A 16540-nucleotide genomic window follows, 5' to 3' on the forward strand; every position below is an offset into this window, starting at 1 on the left:
GAGACCATTGACGTCTCAATTCCATAGCTATTATCTGGACTGAGATTGCATTACCAAATACCTTCACTATAATGGATTTTTGGAGTTTCTTAGTATTCTTAATCATCTTTGGTTCAAACAACTTAATTTCCTTGATAACATCTGATAAGAATGATTCTCCCTTTGGCAAATTCAACTTGATATAAGGACTTTTTGTCCATGGATTATGTCCAGTTTTAACAGGATTAGAAATCAATCCTTCACTATTCGTTTGGATATTCTCATGAACATCAGATGTGCTTGCGCCCATATTCTGAAATGAAGGGTCTCCCTTTGATAAATTGGCATTATTTCAAAACTTGTTAACAAAGATCTTCATACAAGATGATGAGGAATCGATGTCATTTGATTTAAACTTCACAATTGAGGAAGGAGTCTCCACAATTAAATCTGTTGCCACTTGCTTGCCTTTACCACTTAGTGGAGATGATGCTTTCATTAGATCTACAGCAGGTTCTTTGATAACCAAAGGTTCATTGATATGAAATTTGGGATTACCTACATAATCAAAAAAAGGCTAATGTTCCTACAACATTTATTTACAACAATTCATGCCGTCCATAGTCTGTCCATCTAAGGTGGTAGCCGCCTGGCAAAACATGTCCTCTTGCAAAGCCTTCAATCAAATAGGAAATCAAATTTTTGAAACTTTCTCGCTATAGAAAATGGCTCCCTCCTTAGAGCCAGCATAAGCCATCACCCCAGAGCTAAGTGAATCTCCTAATGAGGATGACTCGATAAAGAAGTTCACTATTGTTAAGGGAAGATTTTTCTGCCTCGGATGGCTAAAAATACAAAACAAAAAAATAAAAACATCATTACCTAGGAGAATGATCCTACCCCTCCCACTCAAGATCAATCTAAAGAGAAAGGGAAAGGCCCTCTACTAGAGTTTGTCTATAATGTGTTGGCTTATCCAATAAAAATTTCTTCTCTTCTTAGCATTTATGACGCTTTAATGTTATCTCCAAACTTGAGAGAGACATTGGCGAAAGTCCTACTCTAAGTATAGTCCAATTTTGTCAGGGATGAACGCCATTTGAGAGAGATGTCATGCATTACCTTTTAACATCTTGACCTTCTTTTAGGGACTTCTATACACAATTGTCCCTTATATGTCACTATTAAAGTCAATAGTTTTGCGTCGAATAGGGTCTTCATCAACCAAAGGGCTTCAGTAAACATCCTTACCTATAAAACTTTAAAGGGCCTGTCCCTAGGTCACTTAAAGTTCACTTCTAATAAGATCATGTTGAAAAGATTCAATGATCAAGGCCAATGCTCTAGAGACTATTAGCCTGCCTCTGAAGTTTGAAAGATTCCTAACTGAGGTAAAAATTTATGTAATTCAAGCCGATACTTCATACCGAGCTCTCTTAGGAAGGCCTTGGCTCCATGAGTATGGAATGGTGCCCTCCAGTCTGCACCAATGTATAAAGTATATGAGGAATGATGTTGACTATTCCATTCCTGGAGATACCTAGCCTTTATTTGTGCACTAGATATCTGTTTAAAATGAAGCCAAATATTATATACCGTGGAAGACTTATAGACCTCCACCGGCCCAGTCACTAGTGACACTTGCTAGTGTTATATAGGATCCTATGTAGTCACCTACCAAGGGTCATATATAATTGTTAGTACATAGTCCATCACAGGTTAGTATTGAGGTAGGTGTTTCTACTATAAACTCTAATAGATTCCCTTCTAATTTACAGTTAGGCATGATATCCCCCCTATTAGAGGTAGGAAAGGATGAGGAAAAGGTAGGGGTAAAGAGTTGACCCATAAACCGTGAAACTGTGACACTCCGACTCCTCCTCCCCTGCACCTTTACAATTCTTCTTTGACTGTGGAGTCCAACCCTTCAGATGATGAGATGATCAATATCCTTCATCATTCAGTCCCCTCATCACCTCCAAATTTTACTTGTTATGATTTACTTCCTACCTTTCATATATACTTGATAACCGAGGGTGGATTAGTTATTGATAGGGGCTCTGAATTCTATTGGTTATAATTTACTTCCTACCACTAATAATAATAGTTGATGATTCCCATCAAAGACCCTTTGACACTCCCTCCACTAGTGGCAATACTTCACTATAGACTAGTGAGCACCCAATACCCCCACTGTATGAGATATTTGGACTAGCGCAGTCTATGGAGTGTGCCTCTTTATCTAATAGTATAAGTGCCCCACTAGGTCCTAGGAGTTAGGGTCTGGAGGAGACCAATATGGATATAGAGATTACGAGTGTCCCTCAAAATAGATTTAGATGGGCAAGAAGTCTCGTGAGCCGCTAGAGAGAGAAAGTCTCGTGAGCCGCTAGAGAGATAAACATCCATTTTTTTAATTTTTTTCAAATTCACAGTTTTTTACGACCTTCATTGCCGGCAATTGGCGATGACGGTGGATGGTCGCCGACCTCCAGTCGGTGAGCTAAACATTTCTAGAGGCTCAGAAGGTCAAATGGGAAATGAAGATGACCAATGACGGACTTTTTCTCATTCTGAAATAGTTCATGGACATCACAGATCGACAGTAAAACCTTTGGTTATCAGAGACGTTACTGACACTCTTGTCAAGAAGGTTGTTGATTTTATGGAAGGTAAGGGTAAACGTATCTTGGTTAATTCCGATTGCATTACCCCAAGGATTGAGAAGTCTCGTTCAAGTTTGAAACCAAATGATGTTGAAGCTTCCTCATTATAATTGAAATTTTTGTTAATAAATTTTGATGTTCAATTGCAATCTCTGACCTATGGCCAGCGATAAATGTGAATATCTCAAATGAAATTAATATGAATTCTCATTCTGTGGATAAGCTATCTTCGGTTCCCTGTTCAGACTTACCAATTAAACCTGCTTTACAATCTGGAATTGATGGGAATTCTTCAAAGATCAATACAGCTAAGAATGCGGAGATTGGTTCTAAAGTTACTTCTGGTAATGCTTAGATGAGGACCCAACACATCAAGCTTAATTATGATATGGATTCTACCCCCATTACTGAAGACGGGATTGATGTTGTTATGATCTCTGATTTATAAATTGTTAATTCTCAAATCCTGAGAAATTCTCTGGTTATTAAAGTTTTGGGTAGTAATATCCCTTTCCCAGTTTGCAGTAGAGAACTTCAGAAGCAATGGTCTAGATTTGGAAATTTTCACCTTACAACCTTTGGTCTTGACTGGATTCTCTATTCCTTTACAAAGCCGGAAGCAGTTGAAGAAATCCTAGAAGGAGGACCTTGGTTTATAGGAGGCAATATCATTGAGTTGGATAGATGGTACCCCAATGTTTCACCTGAATCACTCAAAGGACTTACAGCTCCTATTTGGATTCGTATGCCTAACCTTCCATTGCACTGTTGGGATGAGCAAAACATTTATAGAATTGCTTCCAAGATTGGTACTCTAATTTATCTTGATGGAAATTCATTTAAATGGGGAAAAAGGGAATATGCCCATGTTTGTAGTTGTTTAAACTTGGATAAGAAAGTTCCTAATTCAGTTTGGATAGAAGGAATGCATGGTAGATCCTTCCAAAAAGTAGTATATGAGAAGATTTCTTCTCTATGCTATCATTGTGGCAAATTGGGTCATTTAAAGAACCAATGTTCTTTAATCAATAATTCTACTTCAAAAACTGCTGCTCCAAATTCTAATTTTATTGAGAAGAATATAAATCAAGGAGAAGATAATGCCAATGACCAAGATGAACCCTACCTTGGATACAGGTCAAGTTCAGGAAAAATAGGGCTGCGGGAAAAACAGCTTAAACAGACAACTGTTTCTCAAATCTACCTTCCAATACAAGCAAATCTGATCATAGAAGAAGGAGAGATTATTGAACAAAATGCTTCTCAAGTATTAGAATCTAAAGCCATCTATTCCACATGGGAGAACAAAAATAAAGAAGTAATGCTGAAAAACAGTTTCAGAATTTGTGAAGAGGAAGTGCAGAATTTTTGTTTTGAAGGCTCAAAGGGAAATGGATGTTCTACAGAGTTGGTTAAAACAAATTCTGATAAAGAAGTTTTGAAGGATCCGGCTAATTCCATTTCTATTATGACAACATAAGATATTAAAATAAATAAAGAATGCAAGGGGAAAGAAGATTATCCCAAAAACAACAATGAGGTTGAATTCTTGGAGAAGGCTGTTTCTCCTACAATAAGACATCAATGGGAAGGGTTGCTTGCGAACTCTTGTAAATCCCGAGGGATTACTTGCAAACTCAAGTATACCCTTTCATAAATCTGACTTCAAACTTCAGAAGGAGCTGAAATCCTTGGGAAAGGATAATATTATTTCTCGTGGTAGAAAAGGAGGTGGATCCGTTAAAGTTAGGAAAGGGAGTAATCCCTATTCTTATCAATCATGTCTTCCTTAATTTTTTGGAATTGTAGGGGGACTATAAAAAAGGAAGCCTCCCACTACTTGAAAGAATATATTAAAGATATTTATTTCATCTTTGTTAGGTTATCTGAAACAAAGATATCCTCCTTTGATAGAAAGGATTGTGATAAATTCATAGGAACGCGTTGGGATTTTTATTTATTTCGTGCAGAAGGGCTATCAGATGGACTTATGGTTTGTTGGAGGAAGGATCTTGCTTCTTTCTCTACCTTGGTGACATCTTCTCAAGCCATTGTAGGAAAATTAAACATATCTAATAAAGGGATTTGGCTTATAACATCAATATATGGAAGTAATGATTTATATAAAAGGAAGAGATTATGGAACACTCTTGAAGGCATTTCCAATTATTATTTGCCCATAATCATAGGAGGTGACTTCAACTGCCTTTTATCCCAAAAGGACAAGCAAGGAGGAAAAAAATTCAAATTCTCCCAAGGTGTTCAAGATTTGAGTAATTTTATAAGTTCAAGCGATTTTCATGAATTAAAATTCATTGGACCAAGGTAACTTAGTGTAACAACAAGACAGGGGGAGCAAGGATTATGGAAAGATAGGATAAATGTTTATTCAATTCAGTGGCTTTGCAAACAATTCAAAATCCTGTTATTAAACATCTTCCAAGGGTAGCTTCTGATCACTGCCCAATTTTAGTCAATCTGCTTAGTCCAGCTGCTCGGAAAAATAGGTTTATTTGATATGAAGAAGTGTGGTCTTCTTATGCTGCTTCAACAGGTATTGTCAAAAACTCATCGAGAGAGAGTACGATAGGTGATCCAGCTATCTCTTTGAATAAGAAATTTAGAAGAGTTTTAAAAGCTCTCTATTACTGGAGTAAAAACAAACATCAGGATTTGATGTTGCTGAAAGAAAAAACTGAAGAAGGAAATTTTGGAATGCAGTTTGAAGAAGCAGAATCAGGTGGCTTGCCCGAAGATATGTTATAGTTGCTGAAATCTAAAGTCCATGAATTTAATATTACCTTATCACGGCTGAACATGTGGTGGAGGCAAAGAGAAAAAACAAAATGGTTTGTGGATGGTGATTCTAACACTAAGTTTTTCCAAACTTATACATCAGATAGGTGGAATACTAACTGGATTCATCAGATAAAAGGTGAAGATGGGGGAATAACTGTTAATCATAACGAAATTGAAAACATCTTTTTTAGTTTTTTCAAAAACAAATGGGAGGAGAAGGTTTGTTGTCTATCTGATTGGCCAAAGCCTTTCAATGTGCTTAATGAATTAGATAGACAATTTCTTTTAATGATTTCAAGGAAGAAGAGCTAGAAGATGTGGTTAAACATCTTGATTCCAATATTTCTCCAGGTATTGATGGGATCTCTTATTCCTTCATCAAAACTTTGTCATTAAAAATGATGCTTGGAAGGCTATTCACTCATTTTTTGATATAGGAATTATGAGTCCTAGTTGGAAGGAGAACTTGGTAGTTCTAATTCAAAAAATAGAGAACCCAATTTTACCTTCTAATTTTAGACCTATAAGTCTTTGTTTATCTGTATATAAGTTGGTAGCCAAGATGTTATTGAACAGAATGTTAGTTCTTATTCCAAAACTGATTTCTGAAGATCAAGCGGCTTTTATTAATTGCCGATCTAGTTCTGAACATATTATGTTAACCTAGGAAGTTTGTAACAAATTTAGATTCCCAAAATCTAAAAAAGGCTTATGGCTATTAAAATCGACATTGAATAAGCTTATGACAGTATAGGTTGGTCAACTCTTACACAGGTCTTAAAGAATTTGAGTTTTCCAAATAAGTTTGCTAGCTTCCTTATTTAATGTGTTTCTTATACAAAATTTTCTATTATCATTAATGGTAATAATTCGGATTGGATCTTAGCTAAAAGGGGGTTTAGGCAAGGCTGTCCACTCTCTCCCTTTCTTTTCATATTATGCTCCCAACGTCTTTCTGATGTGGTTATGCAGAATGGAAAGGAATTGGGTATTAAAATAGCTCCTAATGTTAAGAAAATTTCACTTCTATTATATGCTGATAACATAGTTTTATTCTTGGAAGCTAATGGGAGTAGTGTTAAGAAAGATAAAGAAATTTTGGAACATTACTGTAATTGGACCGGTCAAAGAATCAATATTCATAAATCTTCCATTCTTTTTGGAAAGTCAGTTAATAGAAGTAGGAGGAGGAGATTGGCTAAAATCCTGAAATTCAAAGTGGTTCAAGAACTTAAATATCTTGGGATCAATATTGTGTTGAGAAGGACTTCTAGAATGGATTTCTATCATCTACTGGACAAAGCTAATAATTATGTGAATGTTTGGGGAAACAAATACATTTCATTAGCTGGGAAGATTCTTCTTGTCAAATCTGCATTTTCTTCCTTCCCTATCTATCACATTACTCGCTCTTTAGTTCCTTTGGGTATACTCAAGGAACTAGATAGAATGTGTAGACATCTTTTATGGAACAAACATGATGGTAATAAAGGACTACATTATGTTTCTCGGGATGTACTTTGCAGGCCACTTGGTATGAGAGGGAAAGGCATCCATTCTATGGTTTCTAAAGTTGGCCTACTACAAGCAAAGTTTGCATGGAAACTCATTTCCAGTTCATCTTTTATTCTCAATAGAGTCTTGGTTGCTAAGTATGGTAATCAACCTTAGAACATTCAGCTTAAATATCAAAGTTCTCCTACGATCAAAATTATTGTTAATGGATTTCAAGCTCTTAAAGTTATCTTAAGGTGGAAAGTATCTAAGGGAAACAATATCAATATCTTGCAATATGTTTTTATTTTTGACAAACCAATTTCAAAATGGCGTACCTATGTAGCAGATATGGGACAAGATATCCAAAATCTGGATTTATTTATCAATGAAGGAGAATGGGAATTACAAAGGTTTCGGGTGCGAAGGGAAGAGAGAGAAGCTCCAAAATTCAAGGAAGGATTTTGAAAGAGAGTTTGAAGATTTTGGGTACAAAGATTGGAGATGGTAGAAGGGACGGTCATATATGGATGAACGGAACACTAAATCCATTTTATCTACCACGAGTCCAATTATGTTGGATTCTAAAGGTAGATTCTCCTTCAAACGCATCTCCCCTCACAATCTTCGTGTTTTGGAATCTCCTCTTGTTATCAAAGAGGGAGGCTTGTTGGCTAAACATAATCCATTGCTGGATTCAAGTAAAGGGAAAGAGGTACTTTTGGCTTCTTACAAGTTACCTAAATCTTCTTTACCGATTTCTTTTTTTGGAGCAAATGACAAAGAAGTTTCTTCTTCAAGGAGCTATTTTGTTGATATTTTGAAGAATGACAAGGAGATTGACAAGGCTAATGTCAATATCAATAATCCAAATATTTCTTCAAATTTTGATAGTTCTAATGTGTAGACTAAAAAACCACACATTAAAATTAATTGGAATAAAAATCTTGATGAGATTGAAGAGTTAAACATTGTTAAACTGGATATGGATAAGGAAAAATCCAATATTCAAGTTTTGAGTAAATCTTTAGTTGTTAAAATTCTTGGGAAAAATTTAACTCTCTCTAATTGTGCCATTGAGTTGAGAAAGCAATGGAAGAAATTTGGAGGATTCCATTTAACCATTCTTGGCCTAGATTGGTTACTTTGTTCATTTCAATCTCATGAAACCATGGAAGAAGTCCTTAATGGAGGTCCATGGTTTGTAGGGGGCTTTGCAGTTGGGTTAGACAAATGGTCTCCTAACTTCTCTCCTAATTCATTGGAAGGTATTTCATCTCCGATATGGGTTCATCTTCCTCACTTACCCCTTCATTGTTGGGATGAGTCCAATATCACTAGAATTTTCTCTAGAATTGGGACTCCATTACTATTTGATGCTAATATGTTTAGGTGGGGAAGAAGAGAATTTGCTAGATCCTGCATTCATGTTTACTTGAAATCTAAAATCCCTTCTGGAATATGGGTTGAAGGGTTGCATGGTAGATTTTTTCAAAAGTTTGAATACGAAAATTTTTCATCGCTTTGTTTCAAACGTGGGAGAATAGAGCATATTGATTCACTTTGTCCTAATATAGAGGAAATCCCTTCCATCTCAAATCATAATGATAATCTTTATGGTCCTTGGATGCAAGTTAAATTCAAAAACAAGAAGAAATCAGTGAGAAAACAATTGAAATCCAGAATTTTTTCAGCAGCAGAAAAATTTGAAACAGGTTGTGGAAGTGAAGAAACTGTTCTTGCTAAACTAGATGAAATTGTACAAACATTGGCAGATGGGAACAAGATCAAAATGATGTCTGATCCAGTGGAAGTTGCAGGTCAAATTGAAGAAAATACTGGATTCAAGGAAGGAGATGAAGTGGTTAACTAGAAATTGAAAATCAACATGGATTCTCGGGATTCAATTTTTGAATCTAATTCGTTTAAAGCTATGGCAGATGAGGATAATATGGGTGTTAGTTTGTTAGGAGAAACCAGTGCTGATCATAATTCAAATAATAAGGTAGATGAGATGGCTTTCTCTCCAACTAACTCAGCTCTCATGGAGGCTGAAAAGAAGGATGAAAAGGAGCTGAAGCCGATTTCTTCTCCAACAAATCCAGCTAGCCTTATGCTAGAGGACGGTCTAATTGAAGGAAATAATGAATCTACTGTTATTTTAGAGGATAATTAGAAGGTTGTTGGGAATTTGTAAATTCAACTTCCACAAATGATGGAGGCGGTTAAGGAGAAATCTGAGAAGGAGCAGATTTCAAATTCAATTCCTATTAAGACTGCAAATATTTCTGAAATGTTTGTTAATGTTGATGAAACAAAAGATGGTTTTTATAAAAACATTTCTCCTCATTCATCAATCAGTTTAAAGTTCAAAAGAACTATCTTATTGAAGAATAAAAAAGTCTCTTCTTTGGAGCTTGGTTCTTCAAGTTCTAAACACAAGCTATTCAAAGAACTACAAGATCTTGGACCGGTGAAAGAACTACCTAGAAGAAAGTTGGCTGATCACAAAGAGAAGAATGGTTTGAGAGGTTCTTCTTCCCTTTTTTCTCACTAAAAATGCAAAAAGTTTCTCTCATGGATAACAACATAACAGAGATATACTAGAAGAAGGAGCTTATAATCATAATGTTTGGTGAACTAATACCAAACTTTTGGAATTTATTTTTGAATTATAATTTTCTTTTTAGCTGTTATTTCCTTTTTTTACTTTTAATTTGTTATTTTAAACTTTGTCTAAATGATTATGGGATCTTTACTAATTCTTATTTTCTAACTAGATGGGAACTCTGGGATACTAATCAACCCTCGGGTTGTCTTAATTTTTGGTATCCTCTGCATCTCAATAGTTTCAAAATAGGAGATAGAGGATTTCATTTCATTTATAATAAGTTTAAATTAACAAATTTAGTTTTAATAAGGTCCCTTTTTCTTATTGAAAAATGGATCATTAGCTTCTATTACCTAGTTTGTATTAGGTTGTCTTCTCTTTTATTTTAATGCAATTTCTGCATTTCTTCAAAAAAAAAAAGGAGTATGGGATGCTGATAAATTGAAGCTCTTCTTTGGACCAGATTTGATTGAAATCATTAACAAGGTCCATATTCTTCCTTATATAAATGAGGATCAATTAGAACTCAAATTCAAGTTCTCAGGTAAATCAATTTTAGCTTTAATTTCTATAAGATCTGGAACTTATGGAAGTGAAGATCCAACATTGAAATGGAGGAAAAATCTGAAGCTTAGACCCAGAGTAAGTCTTTTTTGGTGGAGACTTGGCATCAATGCTTTACCGTGACATGTTTTATTGAATCATAGAAATCTATCAAGGACTGAAGATTGCCTGAGAGGATGCAAATCTGTGGAAAACGAATTCCATATTGCGGTCAATTGTCAAAAGTTGATACAGATTTTCAATGTTATTAGAAGCTGGGGATTCTCTGTTCCTGTATTTAAATCCGTTGAAGATTATTTTAGAGCTTTAAATTTAATGGCCATTTATGATCCTTTAATTGGTAACATTTACTATTCTGCTGATTTTTAAATTGGATCAATAGGAACAATGTGACTCATGGAGGAAAGGAAGATAGCACCTCTTTCATAGCAGCCAATGCTATCAACATGGCTGAAGCATCTTTCAAGAAAAAATCAGAATAGTAGGAAACTAACGAGCTCTCACAGCTGACATTTCATTGGTTTCCTCCTCCAACCGAATGGATTAAATTGAATATAAATACCTCTACTAAAAGTAATTACAATGCTGGTATAGGCGGTGCATTCTGAGATCATAGAGGGAGGCTACTATGTGCTTTCGGTATTAAGTGTAAACACTGGGATCCAGCTCAAATGGAAATGTATGCTATCTTATCTATAAAATCTTTCATTCTTCAAGGGAGATATGATTACAAAGGAATCATCATAGAAGGGGATAATGAAAATATTATAGATTTTTTCAATAAAATCTTTAATATGCAACCAGTTTATAAGGAAGACTTAGGCAATTGGACTTCTCTTTTCTTTCGGAGTTCAATCAGGTTCTTTTCCACTTTGTTCATAGAAATAGCATTAAATTAGCAGATTTTTGTGCTAATTATGCTTGCTCCTTTGATTTCTTTTGGGATGATCTCAGTAGTAAGAAGTTTCCTACGAGTTTTATTTTGTTACTCAAGGAGGAATGTGATTGTGAAGCAATCACTTAGTTTATTGTACTTATCTTTTTTTTTATTAAAATTTTGCTCTATGCATTCCATAAAAAAAAAAGATTACGAGTGTCCCTCATTACTTTCTAATATTATAAAAGGCTGTGTAAAGTGGAGTATAGTTCCTATGACTTGGTTCGATGAATAAGCTCTACAGCAAGCCAGGGATTTGCGGACTGATCTCCCTCGAACCTTAGAAGGTGTGGGTTATATGGGGTAGAGTTAATCTAATTGTGCCAATATTCATAGTCTCTCATTCTTATCTGGTTATTTCTCTTACCGATGAAGAAGTCTCGGATGATGATGAAGATAGGGTCTTTGATGCTTCAAGGGAGTTTGAAGATGGCTCTACTTTCGCCATGGACGAACTATGCGAGGTAAACTTAGGCACTGAATCTGATCCTAGGCCTACTTTTTATAGTGCTTTACTATCTGATTCAAAGGCTCAAGATTACATCAAGTTATTCTCGGAGCTTAAGGATTGCTTTGCCTATAATTACATAAAATGCCCATCTAAACCTAGATGTAGCAATTCATAAGTTAGCTATTAAGCTTAAGGCAGTCCCTATTAAGCAGTCACCTCGTATAATGAGGTTAGAGATTAAAAAATTTGTGATCGACAAAATTAAGAAGCTTTAGAAGCTAGTTTCATTCATAAATAAAAGTCTCCCGCTTGGCTTATCAATATAACTCTAGTTTGAAAGAAGAACAGATAGATACGTGTCTATATTGATTTCCATGATTTAAATAAGACATGCTTAAAAGATGATTCTCCTCTTCCTATCCCCTAGATTATGGTTGATATAACATCATCCCATAGCATTTAATCATTCATGGATGGTTCATCTGGGTATAATCAGATAAAGATGGATCCCAAGGATGAGAAGTTTACTTCATTTCATACACCAATAGATGTATTTTGTTTCAAGGTGATGTGCTTCATTCTCAAGAATATCGCAGCCACCTATCAACGTGATATGACTGTTATCTTCAATGAGATGGTACACGAGCAAGTTAAATGCTATGTGGACGATTTGGCGATTGAAAGCAAGATCCGTGGATATCACCTATGAGATCTATGAATTATTTTTGAACGCCTACACAAATATGTCTTTAAAATGAATCCCTTAAAATACATATTTGGGGTTAGTGCAGAAAATTTCTTACGGTTTATAATTTTCTATTGAGGCATTTAGATTGATCTTTCTATGAACAAAGACATAGAGGATTTGAAACCCCCAAAATTCTCACCTAGTGAGATCTTTTCAGGGTAAAATTGCTTTCTTGTGGAGATTTATCTCCAACCTTTATAGTAGTTGTCACCCCTTCGCTACTCTAGTGAAGAATGATGTTATTTTCATTGTGATGAATGTTTTCAGGAGGCCTTTGATAGTTTAAAGTGCTACCTAATGAACCCCTCTATTTTGGCTGCACTCATCCCAAGTAGGTCGTTGATTCTTTACACTATAGCCCTTGATGAATCCTTGGGTATACTTTTAGCTCAAGAAAATAAAAGAGGCAAGAAGAATGCCTTATACTACCTTAGTAGACAATTAATACCTGTAAAACAAAAATACCCAGCGATGGAAATTGAATGTTTACCTTTGATCTTCGCAGTGTAAAAGCTTAGAAACTATATGCTTTCACAAAAGATTAACTTGATCTCTAGAGTTAACCTTTCATATTATTCAATGACCCGTTGACCCTCTCAGGTTGTTTAGCATGATAATCTATGATCCTATAATAATTTTATATACTTTTGTCCCTCAACAAGCCATCAATGGATAGGCTTTAGCTGACTTTCTTGTTGCTCACCCAATTCCTAAAGATTTCCCACTTAATGATGATATACTTGATGAATTAATGATGAGTGTGGATAAATAGGAGTCCCCTGATGAATTAATGATGAGTGTGGATAAATAGGAATACCCTATATCAATGCTCTTTCAACCAAATGTTGTTATGTTGCCTTAATAATAAAGAGGCTCATAAGGTCATGGGAGATATACTTGAAGGGCTTCCTTTTGCTCATTAGTCCGGATCAAAAATAAAGGTTAGAATTAAATGCTTTGGTTACTATTAGCCGACTATGATCTGAGATTGTATAGAGTACGCTAGAAAGTGCCACGAGTACCATATTTATAGCACGGTGATTCACCAACCCTTTAATTCGTTGCACCCTACTGTCTCTTTTTGTCCTTTTGAAGGTTGGGGTATGGATATAGTGGGTCTTATTGACCCTCCTTTCACTAAGGGTCATAGGTTCATTTTAGCTGCCACTGATTACTTCCTTAAGTGGATAGAAGTTATCGAACTTAAGGGAGAGTTAAATTAGAAGATGTGATACGTTTCTTTCGCGATCACATTATGTGCTGCTTTGGTGTTCCGCACCATATCATTTTTTGATAATGACCCATCTTTTAAAAGTACCAAGATTTCCATATTTGTCCGCCGCCATAACATTAATTGGCTTTACTCTTCAATATACTACCCTAGGGCTAATGGCTTGGCGGAGGTATTTAATAAGACCCTCGTGCAACTGATAAGGAAAATCCTTATTGCAAATAAATTAAAATGACATGATAAATTACCCGAGGCATTATTGGCTTTTAGGACTACATATCATACTCCTACTCAGTCTACCCCATATGCTTTGGCTTTTAGGGTTAAAGAAATACTCCCACTTAAGGGGTAGTTAGTCATAATCCTTTTAATGAGCATAATTCCTAACTACATTTAAAAAACTTAATGGTTTAGAAGTGATTCAGTTATAACCTTATCAGAACCTAGTGTTGTACCAAGCCCGTAAGGCATAGTCACATGATCGCCTTGTTCAACAATGTGCTTTTCGGGTTGGTGACTTGGTTCTTATTTTATGTAAGCCTGTCATTTCACATCATCATCGAAGTGGTAAGTTTGAGCCTATTTGGAAGGCCCCTTCATTGTAGAGCAAGTCTATAAAGATATTTCTTATCTACTTATTAAAGCAAATGATGTTCATCCTATGCTTGTCATCAACGGGCAGTACTTGAAAAAGTAATATGCTTGAGTTTTGCACGTCGTAAGAGAAACCCCTACCTCCTATAAATATCCCTCTTTATATATACCCCCTAAAAGGATCCCTCTTATTTTTTGGCAGTCTATTTTGCCATGATGATTTATCCTCTACCACATGATGTTCGTTATGAAGAGTATAAGGTTATCCTTCAAGGTGATATGCTAATATGCCATAGGGATATTAGTATTTATGTTTGTGCACACCAACCACATTAGTGCTTGTATATAAAATCCTCTATTCATCCTCCCATTTGCGGGGATTTTACCCTACTCAGTTTCGCTTGTCACCCCCAAGTACGGTCTGAGATACCAAAACCAATAATTAAAATCTTTTTTTGAGATGAGATACTGGGTCCATGCACACCTATGTTGGTTAGGTGTGGCAATGTAGATACACAATCCTTATGATCAATTTCTTTCTCCCTTTATATTTTTTATGTCGTGCTCCACAGTTTCATTCATGTGATAGATGTGGCATAGGTTATCAAAGCCAATATTTCAATTCTTTTCTAGATCATATATAATTTCTCTCTACCCAATTTTATTCATGTAGCGAATATGGCCTGGTTTATCAATGCCAACCCTACTTCCCTCTCCTTGTGTTCCTATTATTAATTATGAAAATATATAAATAAATAAATAAATACACACACACACACACACACACACACACACACACATATATATATATATATATATATATAACTCTCTAAGAGCCCATATTTTCCCCCTCTCTTCTCTTCTATTATTTTAGTGTTACAATAACAAAAAGAGAGAGGAAGGTCTCAATTGAGTAAAACTTATTATCCTCGTCATAGGTGGAACACGGCTTTACTCTCTAAGAGCTTAATTTTTTCCCCACTCTTCTCTTCTATTTTTTTGATGTGACAATAAAAAAAAAGAAAGGAAGCTCTCAATTGAGCAAAACTAGTTGCACTTATCATAGGTGGAACTCAGCTTTACTCTCTAGGAGCCTAATTTTTCACCCTCCCTTCTCTTCTATTTTTAATGATGTGATAATAAAAAAAGAGAGGAAGCTCTCAGTTGAGAAACACTGGTTGCCCTTATCTCAAGTAGATCCCATCTTTATTCTCTAATAGCTTAATTTCTTCACTTTCCATTATTTTGTTGATAAAGATGCCTATGGAATTCCGACGACTTTTGTATACATGTGGCCACGATGATTTGTCCACTACCAAATGGTATCTGAGAGTTGGCTTTGGAAGTGTTAGACAACTTTTTCCTTAAAATTTTCCACTTACTTTTACTTCTTCCCTCACATCCCTACACAAATATGTGTCAGGTCGGTATTGAGGTAACTTTTACTTTCTATGTCTTTATTTTGATATAGTTAGGTAGGTAGATTAGTTACTTACTTATTTTGTTGGGTTCCCAACAAAGTTCCTAGGAGGCATACCCCACCACCCTGACTAATTACTCATTGGTTCAAAAGGATTAAGTGGATATTGATCCCTTCCTCATCTACTATACCAAATCGGTTAGGTTGGTGTTGAAGCTTCATTTATTGAGAGAGCCTGATAGAATCCCCGAGAGGCATTTCTCACTACCCTTTTCTTTTTTGATGTCTTGCTATAATCAGGCATCAAACCCTAACTCTTAATTCACTAGTTCAAAATGATTAAGTGGGTATTGAGCCCTTCCTCATTTAATGTACCGAAGTGGTTAAGCATGTTTTGAAGCTTCTTTGGCTGAGAGAGCTCGACAAAGTCCCTTGGAGGCATTTCTCACCATTCTTTTATTTTCTGATGTCTTGCTATGATTAGGGAGGCATCAAGCTTTAACTCTTTATCCACATGTTCAAAAGGATCAAGTCGGTATTGAGTCCTTCCTCATATTTTACGTTAAACTTGTTAGGCAGGTGTTGAAGCTTTCTTTGTTGAGAGAGCCTGATAGAGTCCATGGGAGGCATTTCTCACTGCCCTTTCTTTTTGGGATATCCTGTTATGATTAGACAGGCATCATTCCCTGACTCTTTACTCACTAGTTTGAAAGGATGAAGTTGGTAGTGAGCCCTTCCTCATCTACTATGCTATACTGGTTACATAGGTATTGAAGCTCCTTTGGTTGAGAGAGCCCTACAGAGTCCCTAGGAGGCATTTCTCACTACCATTTTCTTTTTTGATGTCTTATTGTTATCAGGCAATCAAAAGGCCCTAATTATTTACTCACTGGTTTTAAAAGATTGAGTGGATATTGATCCCTTTCTCATTTACTGTACTAAATTAGTTAGGTAGGTGTTAAAGCTTCCTTGCTTGAGAGAGCCTAATAGAGTCCTTAGGAGACATCCCAAGGTTACTTAGCATTAGGAATCACTTTGATTACAAA

General features: G+C 35.6%; 1 protein-coding gene across 1 annotated transcript; it reads left to right on the top strand.

Moving 5' to 3' along the window:
• The first annotated feature begins 2446 nt into the window (after window positions 1–2446).
• Window positions 2447–4125, top strand: LOC110113283. The gene is made up of 4 exons (XM_020845787.1): window positions 2447–2477; window positions 2562–2651; window positions 2891–2989; window positions 3137–4125. Exons 1-4 carry the CDS (start codon window positions 2447–2449, stop codon window positions 4123–4125), a joined length of 1209 nt encoding a protein of 402 aa, XP_020701446.1.
• The last annotated feature ends 12415 nt before the right edge of the window (window positions 4126–16540 follow it).

Source organism: Dendrobium catenatum, unplaced genomic scaffold (genome assembly GCF_001605985.2).
Source record: "Dendrobium catenatum unplaced genomic scaffold, ASM160598v2 fragScaff_scaffold_920, whole genome shotgun sequence".
Taxonomy (NCBI): domain Eukaryota; kingdom Viridiplantae; phylum Streptophyta; class Magnoliopsida; order Asparagales; family Orchidaceae; genus Dendrobium; species Dendrobium catenatum.

Bases quoted from the DNA above. Each gene is read 5' to 3' on its own strand.
- LOC110113283 (XM_020845787.1), top strand. From the start codon at position 2,447: ATGACGGTGGATGGTCGCCGACCTCCAGTCG. The intron at 2,652-2,890 runs GTAAGGGTAAAC...TTCCCTGTTCAG, and splicing joins GGTTGTTGATTTTATGGAAG to ACTTACCAATTAAACCTGCT. The intron at 2,990-3,136 runs GTAATGCTTAGA...TGGTTATTAAAG, and splicing joins TGGTTCTAAAGTTACTTCTG to TTTTGGGTAGTAATATCCCT.